Below are 26,612 nucleotides of genomic sequence, written 5' to 3' on the forward strand. Positions count from 1 at the left end.
ATGTTTTCACTCATATGTAGATCTTGAAGACCATGGGGGAAGGGAAGGGGAAAAAATAGTTACAAACAGAGAGGGAGGGAGGCAAACCATAAGAGACTCTTAAATACAGAGAACAAACTGAGGGTGGATGGGGTGCAGGGGAAAGGGGAAAGTGGGTGATGGGCATTGAGGAGGGCACTTGTTGGGATGAGCACTGGGTGTTGTATGTAAGCCAATTTGACAGTAAGTTATATTAAAAAAAAAATGTTTACCAAGCTGAAGGGAAAACCACTGAGAATAAAACATATTTCACACTGATCTTTTAAAGAAGCACCAATCAGGGGCGCCTGGGTGGCTCAGTCGGTTAAGCGGCCGACTTCAGCTCAGGTCATGATCTCGCGGTCTGTGAGTTCAAGCCCCGCATTGGGCTCTGTGCTGACAGCTCAGAGCCTGGAGACTGTTTCGGATTCTGTGTCTCCCTCTCTCTGACCCTCCCCCGTTCATTCATGCTCTGTCTCTCTCTGTCTCAAAAATAAATAAATGTTAAAAAAAAAAAATTAAAAAAAAAAAAAAAAAAAGAAGCACCAATCATTTCTTCCAGTTTCCATCATTTACTTTCTTCCTAACGTTTATTTATTCAACAATAACCCAAGTGCCAATGTGCCCGCAGCGCACTGGGGACACTAAACAAAACTATCACCATTCTGAGTCTGACTGCTCGCTGTGCAGGTGTCTGGCTCTGACAGCAGCTCCAAGAGTATTGGGGGGAAAAAAAAGGCTTTGTCTAGACAGAAAAAATTTTATTTTATTTAGCAATTCATTTTCCGATTTTTTTTTAATTTATGAGAACTAAAGGGAAATAAATATAATACGGTGGTATAAATCTGATACTCAATTTAAAAAAATTTAAATTATGTTAAATTTTTTTTGCTTCATGTACATGTCCCATTGATTCAAACCATACAGTAATAAGATACAGAAATTTCATGGACAACATACACAATAAAAAATTGTTCAGTGGTATAACAAGTCATTTTTGAGAATTACTTTTATCATGTTTTCTAATAATGTCCATAAGATTAGCACCTGTAACCAGATCATTCTGTGTCTGTTTATCTTTCTGTTGTTCCTTTCTTTTCTGGTCGTGAAGGTAAGGGGAGTTTAGTAACTGTGGGGGAAGAATGGATCCTGTGGGTTTTACTCTTTTTGCAATATCCCAGAAGAGTCTTTTTGAATTGTTATTGATGAAAGTAATCGCTGTTCCATTTTGACCTAATCTCCCCACTCTTCCAACCTGAAATGAAATGCAAAGGACATTTTCAAAATGTTCATATAAAACCTTAATGTCTCTTGCAAGAAAATTAAGATTAGTATTTAAAGAGGCTTTACTAAGATTAACGTTCATCATTCCCATAGCACTTTTTGTATTGTACATCTCAATGTATTTTGTGAAATCAATTTAGGTAGACTGCCACCAGCATCTTTTTAATGAAATAGCTCAAACAGAAAATACGAAAGTGATCACATATAATACCAGTAAGGATTGTTTGTGAACCCTGTGTTTCAGTTCCGGTATCTTGTGAGGGGGTGGCCAATGACATGAAGATGTTTCTTACTGTGGATAGGGGTAAGGTAAAAACTTTCTGAAAGCTACTGCTTTTAGAGCAAGAGGACTCTTTAGAGTACTTCAGTGCCTTGAAATGTGAGATTTAAGTGAACTCATTTTTGCATAAAGTTCTCATTTTGATAAAATTAAATGAACACAAAATTGTGATGGAAATACATGATAAGGAACAAAATTTACTTGTCTCCAAATATACTGAGAAACTCTTCAGAAGAAGGGGGTAAATACACAGTCATGGTCAATTTCTGTTCCTTAACTGAAATGTAGAACAAAGTCTATATTCAGAGTATTTAAATGATTAGATCGTTGCTGCCAATATATAGGACATTTTTAACGTTGTAAAAACAAAACAAAACATGGCCATCTATGGAATGAGACTGGGCACAAGAGAAGAAATGTTGCTTTATTTATGTTACTGAATTTTTCCAATAAAACTAAAAACTAATATAAAATATAGCTGCACTCACGTACTGGAAGAGAAGATTTGTGAATCATGTATCTGATAAGGATCTTCTAGAATATATAAATACCTTTTACAACTCAATAATAAAAGGACAACCCAATTAAAAAATAGGCAAAGAATTTAAAGATATTTCTCCAAAGAAGATACACAAAGGGCCAGCAAGTACATGAAATGATATTCATTAGTCATTAGGGAAATGCAAATCAAAAGCACAAGGAGATATCACTTTATACCCATTAGCATGGTTATACTTAAAAACATAAATAACATAGGTGTTGATAAAGATGTGGAGAAACTGGAACCCTCATATATTGCTGGTGAGAATGTAAAATCATGAGGCCACATTGGAAAAGAGTCTAGCAGTTCCTCAACGTGTTACACACAAATTTACTATATGACCCAGCAATTCCATTCCTAGGTGTGTCCCCAACAGAAATGAAAATGAACATATGTTGGCAAGGATGTACAGAAAGAGTAATACCAGTACACTGTTGGTTGGAATGCAAATTGGTGTAGCCTCTGTGGGAAGCAGCATGGAGTTTCCTCAAAACATTGAAAATAGAATTACCATATGATCTAGTAATTCCACTACTGGGTATTTACCCAAAGAGCAGGAAAATACTAATTCAAAAAGATAATATGCACTCCAATGCTTATTGCAGCACTATTTAAATTTTTTTTAACATCGATTTATTTTTGAAAGACAGAGACAGAGACAGAGCATGAGTGGGGGAGGGGCAGAGAGAGAGAGGGAGACACAGAATCTGACGCAGGCTCCAGGTTCTGAGCTGTCAGCACAGAGCCCAATGCGGGGCTCAAACCCACAAACCTTGAGATCATGACCTGAGCTGAAGCCAGACACTTAACTGACTGAGCCCCCAGGAGCCCCTGCAGCATTATTTACAATAGCCAAATTATGGAAGTAGTCCAAATGTTCATCCATACATGATACATGAATGGATAAAGAAGATGTGGTGTGTGTGTGTGTGTGTGTGTATATATATATATAATGGAATATTATTCAGTCATAAAAAAGACTGAAATCTTGTCATTTGCAACAACATGGACCTAGAGAGTATCATGCTAAATGAAATAAGTCAGAGAAAGACAAATACCATGTGAGTTCACTCATATGTGTAATTTAAGAAACAAAACAAATGAACAAAGAAAAAAGGAGATAAACCAAAAAACAAACTTTTAACCATAGAGAACAAACTGATGGTTACCAGAGCGGGGAAGGGAAAGGGTAAAATAAATGAAGGGAATTAAGAGTACACTTATCATGATGAGCACTGACTAAAGTACAGAATTGTTGAATTACTATATTGTATACCTGAAACTAATATAACACTGTATGTTAACTAGACTGGTATTAAAATAAAAGAAATGAAAACCTACATCCACATAAAAACTTGTACATGGGGCGCCTGGGTGGTTTAGTCGGTTAAGTGTCCGACTTCAGCTCAGGTCATGATCTCATGGCTTGTGAGTTCAAGCCCCACGTCAGGCTCTGTGCTGACAGCTCAGAGCCTGGAGCCTGCTTCAGATTCTGTCTCCATCTCTCCCTCTCTGCCCCTCCCCTGCTTGTGCACTGTCTCTCTCTCAAATATAAATAAACATTAAAAAATTAAAAAAAAAAACTTGTACATGGATACACACAGCATTATTCATAGCAAACAGAAAGTAGAAACATGCTAAATGTCTAGCAACTAATGAACAAAGAAAGGCAGTATATCTTTGGAATATAATGTAGCAATAAAAAATGTACAGATACATGCTACAACTTGAGTGAAACTTGAAAACACTGTGATAAGTGAAAAAACGCAGAGAAGAGTACATACCTATGATTCCATTTATAGGAAATGTCTAGAAGAGATACATCTATAAAGACAGGCATAGAGTAGTGGTTGCTTAAGGTGTGTGTGTGTGTGTGTGTGTCTTTGTGTGTGTGTGTGTGTCTTTGTGTGTGTGTGTGTGTGTGTGAGAGAGAGAGAGAGAGAGAGAGAGAGAGAGAGAAGGAATGGGGAATGACTGCTGAAGGGACAGGTATGGGGTTTCTTTTCAGGATAAAAATATTCTAAAATTGACTGTAGTAATGGCTGCACAACAATATGAATATGCTAAAAACCAGTAAATTGACTTTCAAGTGGTGAGTTGTATAGCATGGGAGTTCTATCAATTGAGACATAATTTATTCTGAGATATTTTATACTGTAACATAAGCTGTTCAAGAACATAACTGCAATACTCTCTAGACTCTAAAAGCTGACTCAACAAATTCCAAATTATGTGCCCAGAAGTCCCTGCCCCCTAAGTTAAAAGCAAACACTTGGGAATACCTACTAGAATTTAAAATACACATATCCTTAAAAAACAATAATAAAAATAGAATAAAATAAAATAAAATACACATTCCTTTGACCTAGCAAGTCTCCTCCAAGTCTATTTTATAAATATATTGCATGAGAGAAACAACTGTATAGATGGATGTTCACTGCAGCATTATTTAACAACAGAATATTGGAAATATTTGATTATCCATCAAACTGTAAAGGATTTATTGAATTATGGTAATCCATACAATACACTACCATGTAGCAATGAAAATAGATCAAGCCCAACTGAAAGCAAGTAAAAACATTGGAAGAGTTTAGAACAGTGCCTGGCCATATAGTAAGCACTCCATACATATCAATATTTTTTAAATGGTACCTATTATGTGTGCTAATAAGGAAAGATGCCTAAGATATATTTAATAAAGAAAGCAAGGCATAGAACAGTTGGAGGAATGTGGTCCCATTTACGTAATAAGCGTAACATGGTACACATATACATGTGTACTTGTGCATAAACATGCATTTTATAATTTCTGCACCATTAACTGTTGTAACCACTCAAAAATAGGAGGGTTACCTTACAGAGACTTATTTTTCACTTTATATCTTTTGTAATTTGTATTATTTTTTATTGTGTATATGTACCGTTCAATTACTGAAGCAAACAAACAAAACATACCCAGATATAAGAACTAGAAAAGCAGAAGGATATGGGGCCATTCTGAGTAGAGGTTAGAAACTCTACATACTCAACACCCCCTGAGGCCATTGCTCAGGGTACACTGTGAATGTGAACGATAACTCATGAATAACTGAGAGCAATAGGGTTGACTTTGGGATAGCAAGAAAAAGTTACATAATTGTAATCAGCATGCTCTATTTAAGAAGCAGAGAAGCTTCTTAAGTATTTTAGTATTTTTAGAAAATTATTAAAAATTCAAAAGAAAATAAACTTCATTTATTTGAACAATCAACTCCTGTGTAATACTCAATTCCCTGATGCACAGGTAAATGAGGTGGGACCAAAGGGAGAGAAAGAGAGAGAGAGGCACTGCTATATTACTAAGTCTGAGTAAAAATAAAAGCAACAATGCATTAAAGGCACTAAAAGCATTTCAGTGGGTGATCCAAGTAAATGTGGCATTCAGAGGTAATTCTAAGAACATTACAGAAAGGCTTTACTTGAAAAGTCTGTAAGTGATGCCGGAGAAGGAAGACAGGTAGCAGTCAGTGAGATAACACGACGCTAAGAGAAAGCTCTATTTCTGCTAGAAAGAAGAGCCTGCTGTTATCTTTGGCAGCAAAATAAACAAAACTTTAATAGGCGAAAGACTAGAACAAATAAGGATATGAAGAAGAGATGAAGACAAGATTCCTAAAAAAACAAATACTTTAACGGATCAATTTTATTTCGGCCAGATAGACCAATTTAAAACAAAGCCTTTTCTTCCCCCTGATTATAAACGCTATTTAATATGCTCGCTAAGTAAGAAATAGAAAGGAAATTAAAAACAAAAACAAAAACCACTACTTAAAATTTTATTAAACTGATATTTTAGGTTATTTCCAATTGTTTAGAAAAAAAATTTTTTAATGTTTATTTTTGAGAGAGAGACAGAGTGTGAGCGGCATAGGGCCAGAGAGAGAGGGAGACACAGAAGCTGAAGCAGACTCCAGGCTCAGACCTGCCAGCACAGGGCCCAAGGCAGGGCTCAAACTCAAGAATCATGAGATCATGACCTGAGCCGAAGTCGGACGCTTAACTGACTGAGCCACCCAGGCGCCCCTCCAATTATTTTTTTAATCCATTTTAGGCACACATAGAGTTTTTAAAAACAAAATTTAGCTTATATACATGTATGTTTTAAAAGCAAAACTATATAAAGTTTATAAAATCTTTTTAGGTCTATGATAAAACTTATTTTTTCTTTTTTAGAATACTGTCTCACTTTTTTTCATTTATTTTATTTTAGAGAGAGAGAGCAAGCAAGCAGGGGAATGGGGCAGAAGGGGGGACAGAGAGAGAGAGAGAAAGAGAGAGAGAGAGAGAATCTTAAGTCCTGACTCAGGGCTTGATCCCACAACCCTGGGATCATGACCTGAGCCAAAATCAAGAGTCAGATGCTCAACCAAGCCACTCAGGCACCCCAAAACTTTTTATTTTTTAGTTACCACTCTATTGATAATGCCTTGCCCAAGAGAACTCAGGGAGGAAACATAAAATCTCTTTACCTGATGCACGTACTCATCCATACTTGAAGGCATATCGAAATTGACAACCAGCCTGACACTGATCAAGTCCAGGCCTCGTCCCAGGACTCCGGTGCTCACCACAACTTCATAGTCTCCTTCAAGTAATCCCTTCCCCGAAAAGCAACAAACTTCATTATTCAGAATTTATCTTATGTGGTTTTATCTAATTCAGATACCTTTTCTTCTTTTAATACTTTCTTCAACATTGTTGTTGCAGTATCTTTTCAGTAAGTAAAGGTCTTAGAATACCTGAGAAATCTGTGTGGTTTAAATTCTTCCCAACCACCCCCCGCCCAACCCCATCAAATGTTTTCTCTTAATGTACTCAAGCAAACCCTTTCCAAGGGTGAACTACTGCTCTGCCCCCGTCTAAACTGACCTGATTTCAGAAATGGTAGATTCTGAATTAGTAATCTATTTAGCAGATAACCCTGTAGGGAACAGGCTTATTGCTCCCAAGACACAGAAGCCTGAGCAAGAGGAACAATTAGCTGACAGTCACTGCTTGCCTGAAGTTCTTGCAGTCATTAAAAAAAGGTCGCTTTAAAAACCAGCTGGTAATAGGGGGTCCCTTGAAAATAGAATGCTGAGTGCCAAACCTTCAAAATGTTTTTCCTTTCTGTTTGTGACTTCTCCGAATGTATAGACACACTTTTTAGACCAGTGATTTTCTGCACTGCCTCACTCAGCAGATCTGCTCCCAGCTTGCAGTCCACAAATACTAACACTGGAGGCTTGAAGAGTTTCCTATCCTGAAAAACGAAAAACATATGTCTAAAATTACTCATACAACATAATTTACAATGGGAAGTTTTTCTGAAAGCATTAGTATAAGCTAGTTATCAACAGGCTTATAGAGGAAAAATGAGTGTTAAAATGAATGTTTTTTAAATATGCACAAACAGAAGCACAACAGTCTACTGCTGTTCATATTTCTCCAATACTTCATTAATATTGCAAAAATAATTTTAAAATTTTGAGTGCAATTTAAAATTTTAAATACTGTTCATAAGTAAATACAAACATATTTAACTTAATACCTTATTTATAAGTAACTGTGCAACACATATCACCCACTTAACAAATTTCTGCTTAAACAAGTTACCGCTAAAAGATTCTATTTCCCAAGGACAGAATGATCAAGAAAGAACTTGTCTTTAACCCGATATATAAAACTACTAAAAATTTTTCAAACAAAAAATATTACTAAAGAATAGTCTTGATATTTAAACATCTTTCTATAATAGGGGGGAAAAAGGGCAATTCTGCATCCATACAGTAAGCTTATATAAATAAATATTTATCTGATCCCACAGAATTGAGGTAAAGCAATTTAGTTATTAAGTATCTATACTAAATTCCCCAAAGGCTGCATCTAAAAATCACAATCTTAAGGACTGTGAAAAATGCAAACACAATCTACAAAACAGGGTTGCGCAACTACTCACATTTAAGATTTCAAACAATTTTTTCTTTTTGGCTGGTTCTTCTACCCACAAAATAATCTGGCGCACACTGGAACAAGGCAGGTTCTTTTCCCCAGTGATAATTCTCACAGGATTATGCAGAAGCTGGCTTCCTAGTTGTTCTATGCTAGCTGGAATTGTAGCTGAAACCAAAATGGTCTGACAATCATTAGGAACGTTTTCCAAAATGTCAAGCACTTGCTGTTGAAAGCCCATCTTTAACATGGTATCAGCCTAAAATAAAATCATTTTAAAGTTAGTCCTACTGGACATTAAAACCCTGGGCCACCCAAGGGAAAAACTGAAATGATTATGAACATGAAAAATTTAAAACTTTTACACAGAAGAATATACCACAATGTCAAAAGGTAAAGGATAAATTGGGAAAATACATATTTATATAAAATTATACATTGGGTAATTACAGGTTTTCAATGATATACAAGGTTTTTATGGCATTAACAGTGGCAAAAAAATGTATATATCCTAAATATCCACCAATAGGGGATTTAGTAAATAAATTATGGTAGATCCACATAATACAACCCTCTGCTATCATTAATTATGACTGGAAAGCCTTTTATTAAGTGATAATGAATCACTGCTAGCAGGAAAAAAGCAAAGTACAGAACACTATGTATAACATGATACCAGTTGTGTATACACTCAAGAAACTCAATTGTTGACTCTGGGGAGAAGGCTTGCAGGCTGTAGAAGGGGGTGCAATTTAATTCTTCATTTTATAGCTTCTTGCAAAGTTGTTTTTTTTTTTAACCATGGATGCATATTTATAATAAAATATTAAATAAGTAAAAACATTTACTGTTGGGGGCTTCCACTTCAGTATATACTCCTGTGTTGCCGGTCTTTAAAAACAATTTATGTATTACTAAGCAAACAGAAGGAAAACTATTAAGTTAAAGCTGCTTCAAAATAATAAAGATTAAGGCTATCTTGATTTTTAAATACAATCTAGCTATCTATAATTTTGAAAAATAAGTTATTTAACTATTTTAGAGTATTTAGACTAAGGCATTGTATTTTTAAGCGTCCACTAACATACTATTAAAGTATGAACACACATTTTAATATTCACTCTGTGACATTTAAAAATCTAAAATAATCATGATGGTCTGGGTTTGAACCTGACTCTACCTATGACCTTAAATTAACCAAGGTAACGAATGGCTGTAAGCCTCAGTTTTTCCTTTTACAAATGGGAATGATAATGGCAGCTGCCCTATAAGGCTGCTATGAGCATTAATGAGGATATATTATAAGCATAAAATATATAAAACACTTGGGACCACGTTCACAGCATGGTAAGTCTCAATGTTTCAATTTACTATGAGACACAGAGCACGTGCACACCCATGCTATGTCTTGCAAATATCCCCTGCTTTTCTTCAATAATCCCACTAAGCCCCCCTCATCTCAGGAGATGGCCTTGCTTCCCCTGGTTCAGAAAACAGAGAGGCCATCAGAAATAAATTCGCTCAGTTTCTCTTCTCATCCAAGCTTCCCTGCATCTAATCTGTTTACACTAACACACCCCCAAATCCAGCTACTTCTTTCCAGCTCACATTTGTGAGACTCCTCCTCATCCTGTCACCCCCACACCAGAAGCCATCTACCTCAAGCATCCAGAATCTTCTAGAACATCAATCAGATCTGTTACTCCTCTGCTTAAACCCTCCAGTAATTTCCCATCACATGTAGAATAAAATCCAATTGTTAAGCACAGTCTTCCAGTTTTCATCCTCATCCACTTCTCTGACTTCATAATTGACTACCATTCCCCCATCTCACGTCCCACGACCCTGCCGCACCAGCCTTCTATCCCCAACTACCCCATGATCACTCCCACATCAGCTCCTGAACACTAGCTGGAGACTGATGGAAGCAGTCTTTCCTCCAGATGGATTTTCGTGTGGCTGGCTCCTTTTTGTTCAGATTTCAGCATCAAAGTCACTCAGAGAGCCCTCCTCCCATACCAAATTGAGAAAACCCCTGTTGTCTCTGTCACACTACCTGTGCACATACATCTGTCAGAGCTTATCTCACTTTCCATTGTATCCTCAAAACCAAGGACAGTGTCTAGCATGTAAAAAGCTCCAAAAATGCATCTGATAAACAAACAAGCATTCATCAAGTCTAAGCACTTAAAAAGCACTGTCAGGCAGTTCACTAGTCAATGTGTCCCAAATCTCCCTAAAGAATCAACCAGAATGAGTTTTTAAATATTCCTGGACTCCAACTCAGACCTACTGAGTCAGCATATCCAAATAAGAGGTCTGGTCATTTATTACATTTGCTGAGTACACTGGGTAATTCTTACCATTAGGGAAACTTGGGCAAACACTGTGCTTGATTACTGGGATAAACCAAGGAACATAAAAGAAATTATAAAGTCTACATAGAGGTCAACAGAGCAGAGAGGAAAGAAGGCCTGAAGTCTATCTAGGGGACTGACAGAAGGTTCCAGAGCCACGGACACATAAAGGAAGAGCAGGTGGATGGGGTGGGAGAGAATTCTAGGCCAAAGAATAGGTAGGAAGACAGAGCAGATTTTCTAATTCCAAAAGAATTATCTTAGTTTTCATGCCTTTTCCTTTATCTTCATAGTCCAGAGACCTCTCTTTTCAGGGATATTACTTGTTCTCACTTCCTTCCTGGTCTCTCAAACTACACCATGTTTACAGACTCATCTTCAAACTCCATAAGCAGACACTTGGCCCCAGTCCTTGTCCCTCTCCAACCTTCCTCCCTTAGAGAAACCAGTGTGTCTCATGGATGCTAATGCACATTTCTCATATCCACACAGCATTTCATCCATCATTCACAAGAAATTCAACATTTCTAAAACCAAACTCAAATATTATTGCCAAGCTCCAACTCTTACCCACTTGCCCTTTACTTAAAATTAGAGGCACAACCAGCATTTATAGAGTCACGTCAACCACCTTCTTCTCCATCCTCTCTCATATTCAGTCATCAGAAGATTCATGAATGATTTACAGTGGTTCTCAGATGTCCTCATGACTCCCACTGCCTCTGCCCTGTCCCTGACCCTACTCACCTCTTGTCTGGGTTGCTAGCCACTCTGTCCCACAGATTCTTTCTTCTTTAATTTCTCTTGCACGGAGCAGCAGAATAACCTTGCTCAACCACCACTTTCCACTTGTGACACCCCAACTCAATAATTTTGAAAGCCTCATTGTTTCCCACATCAAATCCAAGATCTTCCTCCTCCCTTTCAAGGCCCTCTATAATTTGACCCCACCCTAACTACCCAACTTTACTTCCTATTATTTCTCAGGAAGAATGCTTCAAGCTGGTTGGTCTCTCAGTGCATGCACTTGGCCTTTCTGCCTCTGCCTATGTTAGCTTCTTCACCTGGAATACTGGATACATTCTCAAGTTTTCTAAATCCTTTTCCATCTGTGGACGACCAGGTCAAATCCCATTACCTCGGAGAGGCCATTTTTTACAGTGCCAATTCACACAATCTCTTATTTCTTTCTCTTGACCTTAATTGCACTGAAAAATTAGCATATCATACATAGTCCTGTTTTTTTTTTTACTAACAGCTTATATCAGGTGTCAGCAAACTAAGGCTCTTGGGACAAACTCAGACCTCTGTGTGTTTCTGTAAACAGTTTTATGCGAACACAGTCATACCCATTTATTTACCTACTGTCTATGGTTGTACTGAACAGTTTCAACAGAGACCAAGTGGCCCCTGAAGCCTTAAATATTTACTATCTGGTCCTTTACGGCACGAGTTTGCCATTCCCTGGCCTACATTACACACTTTAGTACTTTGTATTTCAGTATATATGATAATGCTCTTGCTTAATTTCAAGTGTATATGTCTTTTTCTCCAATAAGGTTTCAGTACTTTGTAGGCCTGAATAGTATTTAAAATTTCTTTGTGATTCCATCCAAACTCATCTAGAGCTGGTCAATCTACATATAGGTCAGAGAGGAAAGAAGACCTAAAGTCTATCTGGGGGACTGATGGAAGGTTTCAGAGCCAAGGACTCTGAATAGCACTTCTATGCTGACTTCAGTTTCAGTACATGACCAATTATGTTGTTTACCAGCTCATTTCCTTAAATGCTGAGGAGCTGGGACAGAGGCTGCACATAACAAGCACTCAGTATAGGTTTGCTGAATGAATACTCCTTTTGTATTCTGAGCATAGCACTGAGGTGTCCTGTGAAACCCTATTAATTGGCAAAGATGGAAATGTCGTGAAGGGAAGCAAACAGGAATGGAAATTAACTTTAAAATCAATGTGATGATCCGTTTCTCAGGCTCATAAGATGGCAAGAACTTAACAACATGGGCTTATCAACAATGGGAAGCCCATTCATACTTGCAGGGTGGCAGTAAGTCTGATGATAATCCAATGCAATAAATCAGTTGAACCAAAAGGCACACCAGGAAAATGCTGACCTAGCAGCACCTTTTAAAGGACTGAGTAACAGTTCACAATAGCCAAGGTATGGAAACAACTTAAGTGTCCATCGGCAGATGAATGGATAAAGAAAATCTGGTGTATGTATACACAATGGACTATTATTCAGACTTAAACTTCTTACATTTTTAGTAACATGGATGGACCTGGAGGGCATTAAAGTAAGCTAGACAGAAAAAGACAAATACTGTATGATAGTACTTATATGTGCAATTTAAAAAAGTTCAACATGGGGCGCCTGGGTGGCTCAGTCGGTTAAGCGGCCGACTTCGGCCCAGGTCATGATCTTGCGGTCCGTGAGTTCGAGCCCCCCATCGGGCTCTGTGCTGACAGCTCAGAGCCTGGAGCCTGTTTCAGATTGTCTCCCTCTCTCTGACCCTCCCCCGGTCATGCTTTGTCTCTCTCTGTCTCAAAAATAAATAAACATTAAAAAAAATAAATAAATAAAAAATTTAAAAAGTTCAACATAAGAAAATAAAAGTCAAATTCATAGAAAGTAGTAGAAAAATGATTGCCAGGGGCTAGAGAGTGGGTGAAACAGGAAGAGGTTTAGGATAAAAGGGTAAAAACTTTTGGTTATAAAACAGGTAAGGTCTGACATGCACAATGTGGTTACCACAGTTGATTAACACTATACTGTATAACTGAAATTTGCTAAGGGAGTAGAACTTAAGTATTCTCACTGGAAAAAAAAAAAAGGTAAATATATAAGGGAAAAAAACAGAAAAAAAATAATAAAGGACTGAATAACATTATTTTACATTTTTACAGGACTTTTCAGTCTATGAGACATTTTCACAATGTCTGGAAGATTAAATGACTTGCCCAGCATCCCATAGTAGGTAGAGTAGAGGCTCAAATCCCAGTCTTGCGGTCTCATCCAGGTGTTCTTTCCACACCCCCTGGCAACCTACTGCTACTTACTGGGCCCCACAGAAGGCAGGCCAGGTTGCCATCACTGGTCAGCACTTGGACCCCACATCTGTGACCCCTGCTGGGCCTCTGCTCTGTTACTGCTGTTGGGACGTGTGTGAAGGCAGAAGTGCAATGCCCTGCAGGCAGAACCGGCACATGTCCAGCCTGGGCTGACACATGGTTTTGTGTCCTCATGCTTGTTCACATGGTGGAATATCAGCAGATACTAACATATTTATTTTATCTTGTAAGCAAACCAAAAATATAAAAATGCTTATCTGCTCTATGTACCACTGAAAATCACAACCACAAATGCCTATGACCACGTAGAAAAAAATACAAAAGGTCATCCAATTAAGCATTCTCAGCTACTTCCAAAATCCCTGTTAATAGTTATTTGCCATTGATCCATTTGTTTTTGTAGACAAATGATAGCCAGTGTCAAGTGTTTAAAAAACTTATCACTGAGAATACAGTAGCTGTTGGATTTGTGTTTTCTGTCAATTAGGAAAAGACAGCTAATTTTATTTATTAATGTGGTTTAATTTCAGTGCACTATACCTTAGGGTAGTTGCAATGCTACACAGGAACTAGCTTAAGAATGACCACCACAATTAGGGGCTCCTGGGTGGCTCAGTTGGTTAAGCGTCTGACTTCGGCTCAGGTCACGATCTCGCGGTTTGTTGAGCTAGAGCCCCATGTGGAGCTCTGTGCTGACAGCTGAGAGCCTGGAGCCTGCTTTGGATTCTGTGTCTCCCTCTCTCTCTGCCCTTCCCTCACTTGAGTGTGCATACACTCTCTCTCTCTCTCTCTCTCTCAAGAAAAATTTTTTAATTAAAAAAAAAAAAGAATGACCACTGCAATTTTAAAAAATCCCTAATTTTTTTTTCCTTTGGGGAGAAAATGCCTGAACACACAGTGAGATTATATAACTATAATGTATTTTTCATAAACTATATAAAATTATGTAACTAATGTTCTAAGTAACACTACTTACTTCATCTACTACTACAATTTTTATACCACGGAGTTCTACAGAGCTCTGTTTTATTATATCCAGAAGTCGCCCAGGAGTTGCAATGATAACCTGAATAAATGAGAAAAAGATAATAAATTAGATAATATTCCTTCCTTCCTTTATTCATTCTTTCTATGTATACTTACTGGGTGGCTAATATGTGCCAGTCACTGAGGTTAGGTACTCAGAATCAATGATGATTAAGTCAGACGTAGTCTCTGCTCTCATGAAACTTGTAACAAACACAAAGGAAGGATCAGATAAATACTCATGAGGTCAGTATGGTATGCAATAAACGGAGGCATCTGTCCAGTCCTCGCTAACATATAAGCTAAACCCTAACACAGAAGTAGTGAGAGCTAGCAAGGAGGACCAGGTGGAAGGAAAACATCCAAGAACCTTCCAAGGCCACAGAGGCTTCCGCGAGGTAAAAAAGGGGAAGAAAGACTTGGATGAAGCTTGAAAGTAGGCAGAGACCAGACCAGGAAGGGCTCTGCAGGCAGGCTGACCGCTATTTGGCTCCGTAAACAAGTGCAAATCCCTAAACCCCTTTGGGCCTGCTATTTCGTTTTAAATTAAAAGGTTGGGCACAATGATTTCTAAAGTTGCTCAAGGCTCTTAACAGTTTTATAATAGTTGAAGGAGTAGTTAAAAGTAGGCGCTGTTTAGTAAACTTCAGTAGGAGTCTTAGCTATAGCACTTAATAAATGGCGTGAGCCTCTGTTCTCACATTCATAAAATGGAAATGATAATTATTATAAAGATTAAATGAGACGGTGCCTGGCGAAAAGTCGAGTTACAAATGATCTAATAAATTCAATTGTATTCCACTTTTCAAGGACACAGCAACACAACGGCAAGCTCACAGAGAATGATAAAATTTCAGGGTTGTAAGGATCTGTATCCAGAGAGCTATAGAGCTCTGCTTGGTTTCTTCAGAAATACTGTAAGCATTTAAATCCATTTCAATATTTTTGAACTGAGTTCATCCCTTCTATTCCTCTTCCACTTTCCCGCATTCTGCCAGTTTGGAAGTTAGAAACTTTTTTTTTTTTCCCATTCTTCTAGCGCTTCCCTTGAATTTTAACAAATATTTGTAATTTAATAAAATCTAAAATTAATTGACATATGTACCTTTTTCTTGAACAATCAAGGGCAATTGATTTACACCAATCACAACCTTTCTGCACTTATATGCTACATTTGGCCAGTATTTTCCTTCTTTTTTTTTTTTTTTAAACCCACAAATTGTTCACGACTACTTTTTATTTGGTCAATATTTGTTTACACTTATCCATATGCTTAGTATTGTCTTTGCTCGCCATTCTTTCTTTGATCCTAAACCTTCCTTTCCAGAATCAGATTCTTTGTATGTGGAATATCTTAGTTTAATGATCCTTTAGATACTCTATTGGTAATAAACTCTCTCAGCTTTGTTCATCTGAAAAGGTGGCTATTTTGCCCTGGCTTTTGAAAGATCACTTTGTTGGACAGATTTTTTTCTTGAAATGTTTATTTATTTTTAGGAGAAACAGAGAGAAGGAGAGAGAACAAGCAGGGGAGGGGCAGAGAGAGAGGGAGACCAAGGATCGGAAGCAGGCTCTGCGCTGACAGCAGAGAGCCTGATGCAGGGCTGAAACCCCTGAACAGTGAGATCATGACCTGAACCAAAGTCAGATGCTTAACCAACTGAGCCACCCAGGTGCCCCTTGACAGACACATTTTCTCAGAGAGCATCTGTGAAAGACACGGCCCAGCATAGGGAGTGGGAGAGATAGGAGGGTGAGAAGGGGCCTCCATAGAAAGGTGGCCCTGCACAGGGTGTTGGTGGTCTCAGGGGGTGAAGAGGGTGCAGGGTGGAGCCTAGTAAGAAGGCATCACTCTGTGGCAGTGGACAGAGATGAGGACAGGCAAGGGGTTACATAGAGGAGGACTGGTCAAGTAAACAAATATATAGAAGATAATGGGTAGCAAGTTTCTCACTGCCAGGGTTACAAACACGGAGACAGAAAACCCCAAAACAAATCTTGTTGTGTTTAATTAGAGTTGGAAGTATCGACATGAACTCATGGTCTCCGATAAATACAGATGCAGAATACCCAATTATGGAGTGATTCCCTCTCTCTATTCACTAAGAGGTCCTAGAAGCAATGATAACTCAATAGCAAAAGCCAACAGCAATGAGCCCAACCTAGAGCCCAGGTCTTGGTTTCTAAATACTATCCTGTAGCAAAAGGAATCATGGCAACTTGGAGAAAAGCATGATTCCAGGGCTGAGGCAAGGAAAGAACAATGGAAGCATGAACATCTTCTTCAGACAGAAAGAAACAAAGTGCTCAAAGAATGATGGGGATATAATAAAAGGACACAGAAGGCAACTTGACGGTGATTCCACTGCTCAAATTGGGGACTACTGGAGAATCAAAATAAATAATGGTAATAACAGATTATAATCCTTTCTTTTTTAATTCATTTTTTTTATTTTAGAGAGAGAGAGAAAGAGAGCAGAGGAGAGGGGTAGAGGGAGAGAAAGAAGCTTTTTTTTTTTAATGTTCATCTATTTTTGAGAAAGAGAGAGAGAGCAAGCACACATGCACAGTGGGGGAGGGGCAGAGAGAGAGGAGGACAGAGGATCCGAAGTGAGGTGGGCTCTGTGCTGACAGCAGTGAGCCCGATGTGGGGCTCAAACTCAAAAACTGTGAGATCATGACCTGAGCCGAAATCAAGAGTTGGATGTTCAACCGATTAAGCCACCCAGGTGCCCCCAGATTATAATCCTTTAAATGAAATAGGAAATCATGAGTCTATACTGATATAAGTATATATATATATATATGTATATATTATATGTATATATGTATATACTTATATATTATGTAAGTGTATATATGTATATATTATATGTATACATATATATAAAGAATAAGCTTGAAATGTGGTAAAGCACAAGAAATTTACAGTATGAAAATACTCCTCAAAATACAAAGGGAAAAATAAAACTTCACAGTTACTTTACAGGTAATATCACCAGTAAAAGGACAAACTGACATTATGTATCATCTACAAGGATGTAATGAAAAAAACAAAGCATCTCTTCTATGATATTCCTTTCAAACATGCGTAACTTGAATCTAAGCAATTGAGGGGCCTTCTTCAAACTAAGCAGTTCATAATCCTTTAAGTGTCAAGATCATGAAAAAAAAAAAAAAAAAGCAAAGACTGAAGAACTCTTCCAAACTGAAGGAGATAAAAGAGACATGACAACTAGATGCAAAATATGATTCTGAACTGGATTCTTGTGCTATTAGGAAAAAAAAAAAAAGGTGATGGGACAATTAGTAAAACACGAATGGGGTCTGAAGAGTAGATGGCAGCAACATTAATTCCTGATGCATTCCAGTGTATCCATGTTAATTTCCTGATTCTATAACTGTATTGTGGTTACATGGGATAACCTCCTTCTCTGTAGGAATCACACTCTAGGGGCACCTGGCTGGCTCAATCAGTAAAGCATCCTACTCTTGATCTCAGGGTTGTGAAAGCCCCATGTTGGGCACAGAGCCTACTTAAAAAACAAAAAAGGAAATCACACTTTATAGTAGCTATGGATCCTTAGATAAATCCCATCTTTCTGAGATTCAACTTCTCAAACATAGAAGATGGGATATGCCAACCCACCTTCAAGAGCAAATGTGAAAACTGAATAGGATAATGCAGGTGAAAACATCCAACAGGATTTGGCATATGACAGACACTCAATAAATTGTGTCCCTTTCTGATAGAAACAAACTTAAGGGGCACCTGGGCAGCTCAGTCGGTTAAATGTCTTGATTTTAGCTCAGGTCAAGATCTCCTGGTTCACGGGTTCAAGCCCCACATCTGACTCTAAACTCATAGTGTGGAGCCTGCTTGGGATTCTCCCCCCCCCCCCCCCCCCCCCGCCGCCCCTCCCCTGCTCCCTCTCTCTCTTTCAAAAATAAATAAATAAACATTAAAAACAGTAAAAGATTTATTAAAAAAAAAAAACTTAAAAAAAATTAAGGCTTGCTTGGAATTTAAAGGCTAACCTAAGGGCACCTGGGTGGCTCAGACAGTTAAGTGTCCGACTCTTGGTTTCAGCTCAAGTCATGATCTCACAGTTCATGAGGTCCAGCCCTGCACTGGGCTCTTCACTGGCAGCACAGAGCCTGCTTGGGATCCTCTCTCTCCCTCTCTCTCTTGCCAGCCACCCCCTCAAAATAAATAAAGTTAAAAAAAAGGTTTAACCTAAAATCACATTCCTTAAGGGCAAAAAAATAAATAAATAAATAAACAGAACAACAACTAGCTCCCATATTGCTTACAATGCTTTTCAAAGGCATTTTACCAAATCGGTGCTCACCTTAACATGTTGTCGCAAACGATAAAGCTGTGGAGGTAAGGGTAAGCCCCCTACCAGAAGCACAGTTTTCATGCGCGGCAGACCACTCATCAATTCTTTAGCTTGGCTCTCTATCTGAATGGCTAATTCTCTTGTTGGCGTAAGAATGAGTGCAGATGGAGTTTTGCTCTGCAAAGATGGGAAAAACAAGTCTAAAAGCACTGGCAATTAATTCCTGCAGATGTGGACTAAATCTTCAAAGTGATTCTAGGAACGGTCCAACCCAACTGGATATGAACCCTCCTGCCTTCTGTTCACTGCAGATGTTCTCTCCAAAAACCGTTGCAAATTGAACCCATTTCTATCGCTTCTCGGCCTTTCGGCTAAGATCAAGTGTAAATTGAACCCATTTCTTATAAAACACAGACATACAATGAAAAATCAAAACTGGGGCCAGGGAAGAGCACCCACAATAACCAAGGTGGGAAAACCGAAAGTTTGCTCCCAGTCAAATGGACTCTGCAATCTCCAGCCATGCTCCTCTGAAGAGAAAACCATGAAGATCTGGTTAAAGCTTGGCATCCCACCCTTGGCTCTCCTATGGATTCACTTACTGTTACAAATGTCCTATTTCCTGCACTATAGCTCTGTTTTGGACATCCAGTGAGTTTTACCTATATTTTAAACGTGAGGTGCTTTCTTTTATTTTTTCCTCACATTATCTTCTACAATTCTTAGTTTTCCAAATTTTCCTCCTTTACCTCTCCTCTCTTTGCCTACATTTTGCACTGGTTTCCCTTCCTGCCCTACTGCAGACCCCACAAATTCAATAGTACTTGGTAAAAATTGTGGTTAAAGTAATTATGTGTGTGTGTGGGGGGGTGCTTTATACACTATAAACTCACAAGTAAAGTAAGGCAGCATTATTTTAAGATGAACCACGAATCACATTTAAGGGTAGCTTTTGAACTCTACGATAGCGTTCTAACTTTGGTATAAATCAGTTTTTTCAAAACACAAAATCCAAGGAGGTTAAATGGACACAAAAATTGCAGGTCACCCAGTCAGCAGCATTTCTTTCCCCAGAGCAAAAGTTTACTTCTTGAATAGAAAATCTGTTGAAGATATTTTGTAAGGAAGGCAATTTTTAAGACCTTCAAGGAAAAGATCTTTGGTCCAATCTAATAAAAGGAAAATTCCCTAAAATTATGTTCTTCATACAAACTACCATCAGAAGCAAAATCACTAAGAGCACTAACGACTAAGATTATAGTTCAGTTTGCAGCTTTAATGTAATTAAGGCTGAAACTTGGTATATACCTGACTTGCTTCTGAGAGTAACACATGTGAACTCTTACCTCACATAAAGCTCGAGTGATAACAGGAAGAAGAAAAGCGGCTGTTTTTCCTGAGCCAGTATCCGCACTGGCCAGAATGTCTCTTCCCAGGAGTCCTACAGGAATCATCTGCATTTGGATGGGAGTTGGAACTTCATAGCCAGATTTCTTCAAGTTGAGATTTAAGGCCTCAGGGAAACCACAATGCTCGAAGTCAATAATAGGTCTGGTGACATCTTGCCCTTGAACTACAATTCCTAGCTGCCGTTTAAGATTTTCAATCTGGTCTTCCTGAAGGTTCAAAATAAAGGGGTGCTCTTTATAGACATAAAAAGCATTAAGTAGAGCCTCGGGCTCAGAATCAGCTTTCTGAGGACTGCTGAGTTTTAATCTCTCTTCCTTTTCCTTTACTTGTAGAAGATGTTTGGCTTTACACTCCAAACTACACACATCTTCGTCTGTCTTATCGCAGATATACTCTCCATAACGACCACAAACAACACAGACAGGTTCTCCAGGTTCTGCCCAGCGCTGTGTTTTGGAAAATGACTTTACAGGCTCTTCAGAAAGATCGCTATCCTTTGCGTCCTGCTCAGGTCCAACCAAACAAACCTCAGCCAACTGGCCAGCTGTGCTGGGGAAAGGGCATGGTTCTGTGCTGGGCCTGTCTGACGTCGTGGCTTCTTTTGTAACTAAAGCATCAGTTGAATCATCTCTGCCTTCATCCAGCTGAAGGTCTTCTTCATCTGATTTAATTTTCTTAGCTGCACAACTTTTGCTGTCATCATTAGCATTCCTCTTGATTTTTAGAGATCTTGGAACAAACATCCTCTGATATTCTGTTGAGGAAATTATATAATGAGATTTATTTAACCCTCAATGAAGAATAAAATTCACATATAAAGTATGGTTATCTTGCAGTCAGCCTAGTGTCCCTGGGCTTTGCCTGAAAGGAATAGAAGAAGGCATCATGACACTTCTTAGAGCAAGCTTTTCTGCCATTCATCAATTTCCTCTGGTGAAAACAGACAGCCCTTTTCCTTACACATGGGAGTGGTGAAACTTTGCACACTGCTCAGCACAGCCTTGTGCATACTGCCTGCTTCTGTTTACTGGCTACTTGCACATTGAAATTCCAAATATTACAGAAATTCTGGAGTAAATCCTTTTATTACGTTTTCACAAAACAGGAGAAACACTTCACAGCTGGAATCTCGAAAATCAAAACCACAAGGCACGGAGAAAAAATGCTATTTTGATGTAATAAGTAACCCGTATGTATTGCTATGTTCCACAGTGCTTAGCGCTTCAAGACCTGTTAACCTGATCTTCACAAGCTTGGAAAGTAGGTTAGCACCACCGCCCCCCCCCCCCGGACATATATAGATATTTATTATGCTGTATTATGTATTCTATTATAATTTTTCACATGAGGAAACTTGGCCAGCTAGAGATTAAGTGGCTTGTCCAAGCTCACACCATTCTCAAGTGTTAGAACCCAGGCATTCTGGCTCCAGAGTGCAAGCTCTCAACCACTGCTATGCCGATCTCCACCAAAGATGTTTTTGCAAAATGACTGTGGGCTGTGAAACAAGGCTTTTAACCTAATTTTGAGCCTATTAAATATACTAAAACACCTTTCTCAAAAAAAATTCTTAGGATAAGTTACCAGATTCAATTTTTCCAGAAAAATTCCAACAAAAATGCAACTGAAGGTCTAGAATTACTATCCCAAGTCTCCGCGAATGTCAAGGAGGTGGGGAGAGGGACGGCTCTGGGTCGGCAGGGAAGAGCTTGGAACTCAAGGTCCTCAAATGGCGAAACGGAACCGGCTCCGGCAGGGCGCGGGGAGCGGCGCGGCTTCCCAGTCGCCGGATCCCTCCCGGGGCGCGCTCCCAGACCCTCCCCTCGGGCGTTGCCCCTCACCCCCGCCCCGCAGCCCCGCACCCAAAGGCGCACGCACGTCACGGCGCTGCTAGGAGACGGGGAGGGCGGGGCGCAGGATTCCGGCCGGAGGCCCGGGACCCCGCGACTGCAAGGGTGGGAGGGGGACTGTGTACGGGGTGGGGGGGATCCTACCGCCGCGGCCTAGCGCCCCGCGTCCCAGAGGCAAGGGAGCACGACGGGAAGGAGGGCCGAGCGGCCGGGGCCCGCGGCACGCTCACTCGCGCAGGCCTGGGGCGCGTCCGCTCCCGCTCGGGGCCGCCTTCCCCCTCCAGGCGCTGGGCCCAGTTTCCTGCCGACAAGCCTGGACCCGCTCGGCCACACTACGGTTAGGAAAGGCCGTGCGGAGCGCAGAATCCACTTCTCCGGGTTTTGGAAGGAGGCCGCGGCGCGCCTTAGCGCGGCGGGGAAGGCGGGGCTACCGCGGGAGGCGGAGCTTGGCTTGTAGCTGAGGGGGGCGGGAGGAACGAGGGAGGGGCGGGGACTGGGAAGTTCCGCGCCTTTCCTTGCCCTTCCCGGTTCCCGGCTGCTGGTAAACTTCGGAGCGTGGCTGGAGCTGGCCAAGTTCTGCAGGGCGGGGCGGGTTTGGGGATCCTCTTGGAAGAATTTACGTAATCGAGTGGGTCAGGACTGGTGAAAAACAGTTAGACCGCCCGGAAAGACTGAAGCGGGTGGCGCGGGGGCCTGGTACACTTAGAAAGTGGGAAGTCTGAGTGTAAAAGGGAGGGGCAGAGGCCCCAGAGGCCTGAAAACCCGTTCTGCTTTTAGCTGGCAAAATAACTCTAAAACTAAATGGAGTAAGTTTAACATGATGTATTTGATACGCTGGATAATATTTCCATACTACCACACCCCACCCATCACCAAACAGAAAATAACACAAGTCACGGTTTTGGTCCCCATGGATTGCCATTTCTCTGCTTTGCTAGACTCTGGAGCCACATGCCCCCCGCAGCTGGTAGTTAGTTAAAAGATCGTGATACGGAGAAAGCAGGGGGAAAGGAAGGAGGAAAGCCAAGTTTGCCGACTTCAACATTTTTCTTACCTATTCAGAAATACTTTCAACCTAATGTTTGGTGCATACAAAATAGCATTTTGAGCAATTAACGTTAAGTTTTAAAGCGTGCTGATAATACGAAAGTCTGTGACTCCGCCACGTTATTAGTATGAGCATATATCCCTTCATCTCAGATTGAACACCTTGCTGCTTCCCTCAGCGACCACTATGCTGGATTTCTTTTCTCTCTCCTTTCCATTTTAGTAGTTTTATCAGAGTTGGATGCATTCCTAATTGATACATTGTTTCCTTTTCCTTCTTTTTGAGCTTTATAAAAACAATATATATCTAGCCGCGTGGGATTCACTTTTTATCATTCAGCATTTGTTTCTTTGATTCCTCTAAGTTGTTAAGCGTAAGCAAGCAGTAAAGCATTCATTTTTACTGCTATAATATTTTGTATCTGTAAAGTTGTTTACGTGTATTTTCCTATGTACTTTTGAATTGTCTTCAGTATTTTGTATTTATTAGAGGCAAATTTACCGTGAAGCTAATGAAATTTGAGCTTCAGGGCCCCCACTCCCATGGGTCCCTTCCAAAGCCCTAAAAAGAGGAGCCTTGTCCATGTGTTCACACGGTCATATGTTTTTGTAAAATCTTCTAAAGAAGTATTTAAACCAGGATGGATTAGGACCACTTTTTCTTTATACTCCGGCTTCCCCTCCGTCAACACTTCTCAAGTTGGGTGGTGATAGATAGCAGCAGGCATTTGGGGATCCAGCCAAGGTGGGTTGAGTTGCAGATACATTTACTTGAGTTCAGTGGAATGTATTTATGGGTTTGCAGTCTGTTAATGTTAGGCTTTTGCTTCCCATCCCAGAGTAGGAAGGGGCAGGGACAAATGTCTTACCAGGATATGAATGTGTCCTATAGCATCCAGCATCAGAAGTATATGCATATTGAGGGAAAAATATATAGTTTGAAATGGAGGGAGCTAGAAGCTGGTCTGTAAAAATTTATTAGATCTGTAAAAATGTAAGCAGAGAATGGTGTTCTGACCAATGCTTAAGTCAAATGGAAATTCTCTCCCATCAGGAATGTATTCATGATTATATCATTATAAATGCACTTTACATTTTTCCTTTATTGATGGGAATCATTCAAAGTAAAATTTATCAGAATCCCTGAGTTTGTAGGTCACAGACAGTGATTCTGTCCAGACTTTTTTTTTTTACATCTTAAAGATTAATAATTAAAAAAAACTCAATTAACCATGGTAAAAGAAAGACTTAGTCTTTTTTATTCTCTCTACATAAACAACATTACAGAAATCATGGTCACGAAGAGGGATCAAAGAGTATGCAGTTTTAAAAAAAAAAGGAAAAGGGAAAGGTATAGAGGTGTGTAAAACACTTAAAAAAATAGTATGGTACTTTACCCAGTTTTGTCACATTTGTAATTTGTTGTGATTCTTCTGCAATTATGTAATCTCATGCCCTCACAAAACTCAAATCTTCCCTCGTAATTACTAACAAGGCTGGTGGGAGCATTCTGTGCACATCTCCTGTGGATGTGCCTGAGTTTCATTTGAACCCAGGAGCACCACTTCTAGGTCAGAGGGTATGGGGTATTCAACTTTAAAAGGTAATGCTGAAATGTTTTCAAAGTGGTGGTACCAATCTATGCTGCCAGCAGCACTGATCGGCCCTTTCTTAGTACTCCACATTCTCTCCAAACCTTATTATTATCAGACTTCTTAATTTTTGCTAGTCTATTGAGAATAAATCTGTACCATAATGTTGAGCATTTTTTCATATGTTGATTGTCCATTTCTATTTCTCTTCTGAGAGTTTTTCCTTTCCTTTCCTTTCCTTTCCTTTCCTTTCCTTTCCTTTCCTTTCCTAGAAAGAGAGAGACAGATCACGAACAGGGGAGGGGCAGAGAGAGGGAGACACAGAATCCAATTTTAGTATATGTGCTGCCGAAGCAAGTCCGAGAGACACAGAATCCAAAGCTGGCTCCAGGGTCTGAGCTGTCAGCACAGAGCCCAATGTAGGGCTCAAACCCACGAACCATGAGATCATGACCTGACCAAAGTCAGATGCATAACCGACTGAGCCATCCAGGTGCCCTGAAGGGTTTTACTTTTTAAAAACTATATTCTTGAGGGGCACCTGGTTGGCTCAGTCAGTTGAGCGTCCAACTTTAGCTCAGTTCACGATCTCACGGTTTGTGAGTTCAAACCCTGTATTGGGCAGGCTCGCTGCTGTCAGCACAAAACCCACTTCCAGCTCCTCTGTCCCCCTCTCTCTCTGCTCCTCCGCTGCTCACACTCTCAAAAATAAATAAAACATTTAAAAAATAATAAATAAAAATATATTCTTGATACCAATCTTTTTGTCAGTTGCATGTGTTGGAAATGTTTTCTCCCTGTTTATAGCATGGGTTTTCACACATTAAAAAACATTTTTTACTCTATTTTGGAAAAAATATCAAACTTACAGAAAAGCTTCATGACAAATACAGTGAACTCCTGTGTACATACCATTCACATCAATTCACAGTTTGCTATATTTGTGTATAAAATAGACAATATACACATCACTTTTGCTCATCTATTTGGGACTAAGTTGTAGCATGTATCCTTGAAAACAAAAATATTCTTTTACGTACCCATTTCCAAATTTAGATAGTTAACATTGAACCGTTTTCAAATTCAGGTAGTTTAACACTGATAGAACACTAACATCCAATTCACAGTTTATATTGAAACTCAGCCCAGATGTTCCGATAATGTTCTTTAGAGCAATTTTCCCCCCAATCCAGCCTCCAGTCCAAGATTTTTTCACTTTCTTTATGGAATCTTTGGATGAGTAAAAGTTCTTAAGTTTAATATAGCTGAAAGTGTCCATCTTTTCTTCTGTAGTTTGCAACTTGGGCATCTAAAAAGTCCTTGCCCTGCCCCGGGCTGGGGGGTGGGAGGGATGAATACGTTTTTCTGACAGTGAAGGCACTATGTTTGATACCATGATGGTGGATCCTGTCGTTGTACATTTGTCCAAACCCATAGAATGTATAACACCAGGGGTGAACCCTAAAGTGACGGTGGACTTTAGATGAAAATGATGAATCAGCATAGATTCATCAATAGTAACCAACATACCACGGAACATGTTGGGACATGTTGATAAAGGGAGAGACTATGCATGAGTGGGCAGGTAGGTTTATGGAAAACCTTCAGAGGGACACGTTGGGTGGCTCAGTTGGCTAAGCATCAGATTTTGGCTCAGGTCATGATCTCTGAGTTCTTGAGTTCGAGCCCCACTTCAGGCTCTCGGCTGTCAGCACAGAGCCTGCCTGGATCCTCTGTCCCCTCCCTCTCTCTGCCCCTCCCCCACTCTCTCTCCCTCTCTCCAAAATAAAAATAAACATAAAAA

At 39.7% G+C, this 26,612-nt stretch overlaps 1 protein-coding gene across 3 annotated transcripts; it reads right to left on the minus strand.

Moving 5' to 3' along the window:
• Positions 1-856: 856 nt before the first annotated feature.
• Positions 857-22,573, minus strand: DDX59 (DEAD-box helicase 59). Of its 3 annotated transcripts, none has more exons than XM_042925523.1 (8): positions 22,314-22,573; positions 20,256-21,073; positions 18,919-19,086; positions 14,517-14,606; positions 8,104-8,355; positions 7,255-7,407; positions 6,635-6,763; positions 857-1,273 (listed from the first exon to the last, which is right to left on the minus strand). In XM_042925523.1, the coding sequence occupies exons 2-8, from the start codon at positions 21,060-21,062 to the stop codon at positions 1,010-1,012; spliced, it is 1,863 nt and encodes a 620-aa protein (XP_042781457.1). In that variant the 5' UTR covers positions 21,063-21,073; positions 22,314-22,573; the 3' UTR covers positions 857-1,009. The 3 variants fall into 3 exon arrangements, with proteins under 3 accessions (XP_042781457.1, XP_042781459.1, XP_042781458.1); XM_042925525.1 differs by having other exon boundaries at positions 22,506-22,524; XM_042925524.1 differs by lacking the exon at positions 22,314-22,573 and adding an exon at positions 21,904-22,129.
• Between the last annotated feature and the right edge of the window lie 4,039 nt (positions 22,574-26,612).

This window comes from Panthera leo, chromosome F3 (assembly GCF_018350215.1).
Source record: "Panthera leo isolate Ple1 chromosome F3, P.leo_Ple1_pat1.1, whole genome shotgun sequence".
In the NCBI taxonomy this organism is placed as follows: Eukaryota; Metazoa; Chordata; class Mammalia; order Carnivora; family Felidae; genus Panthera; species Panthera leo.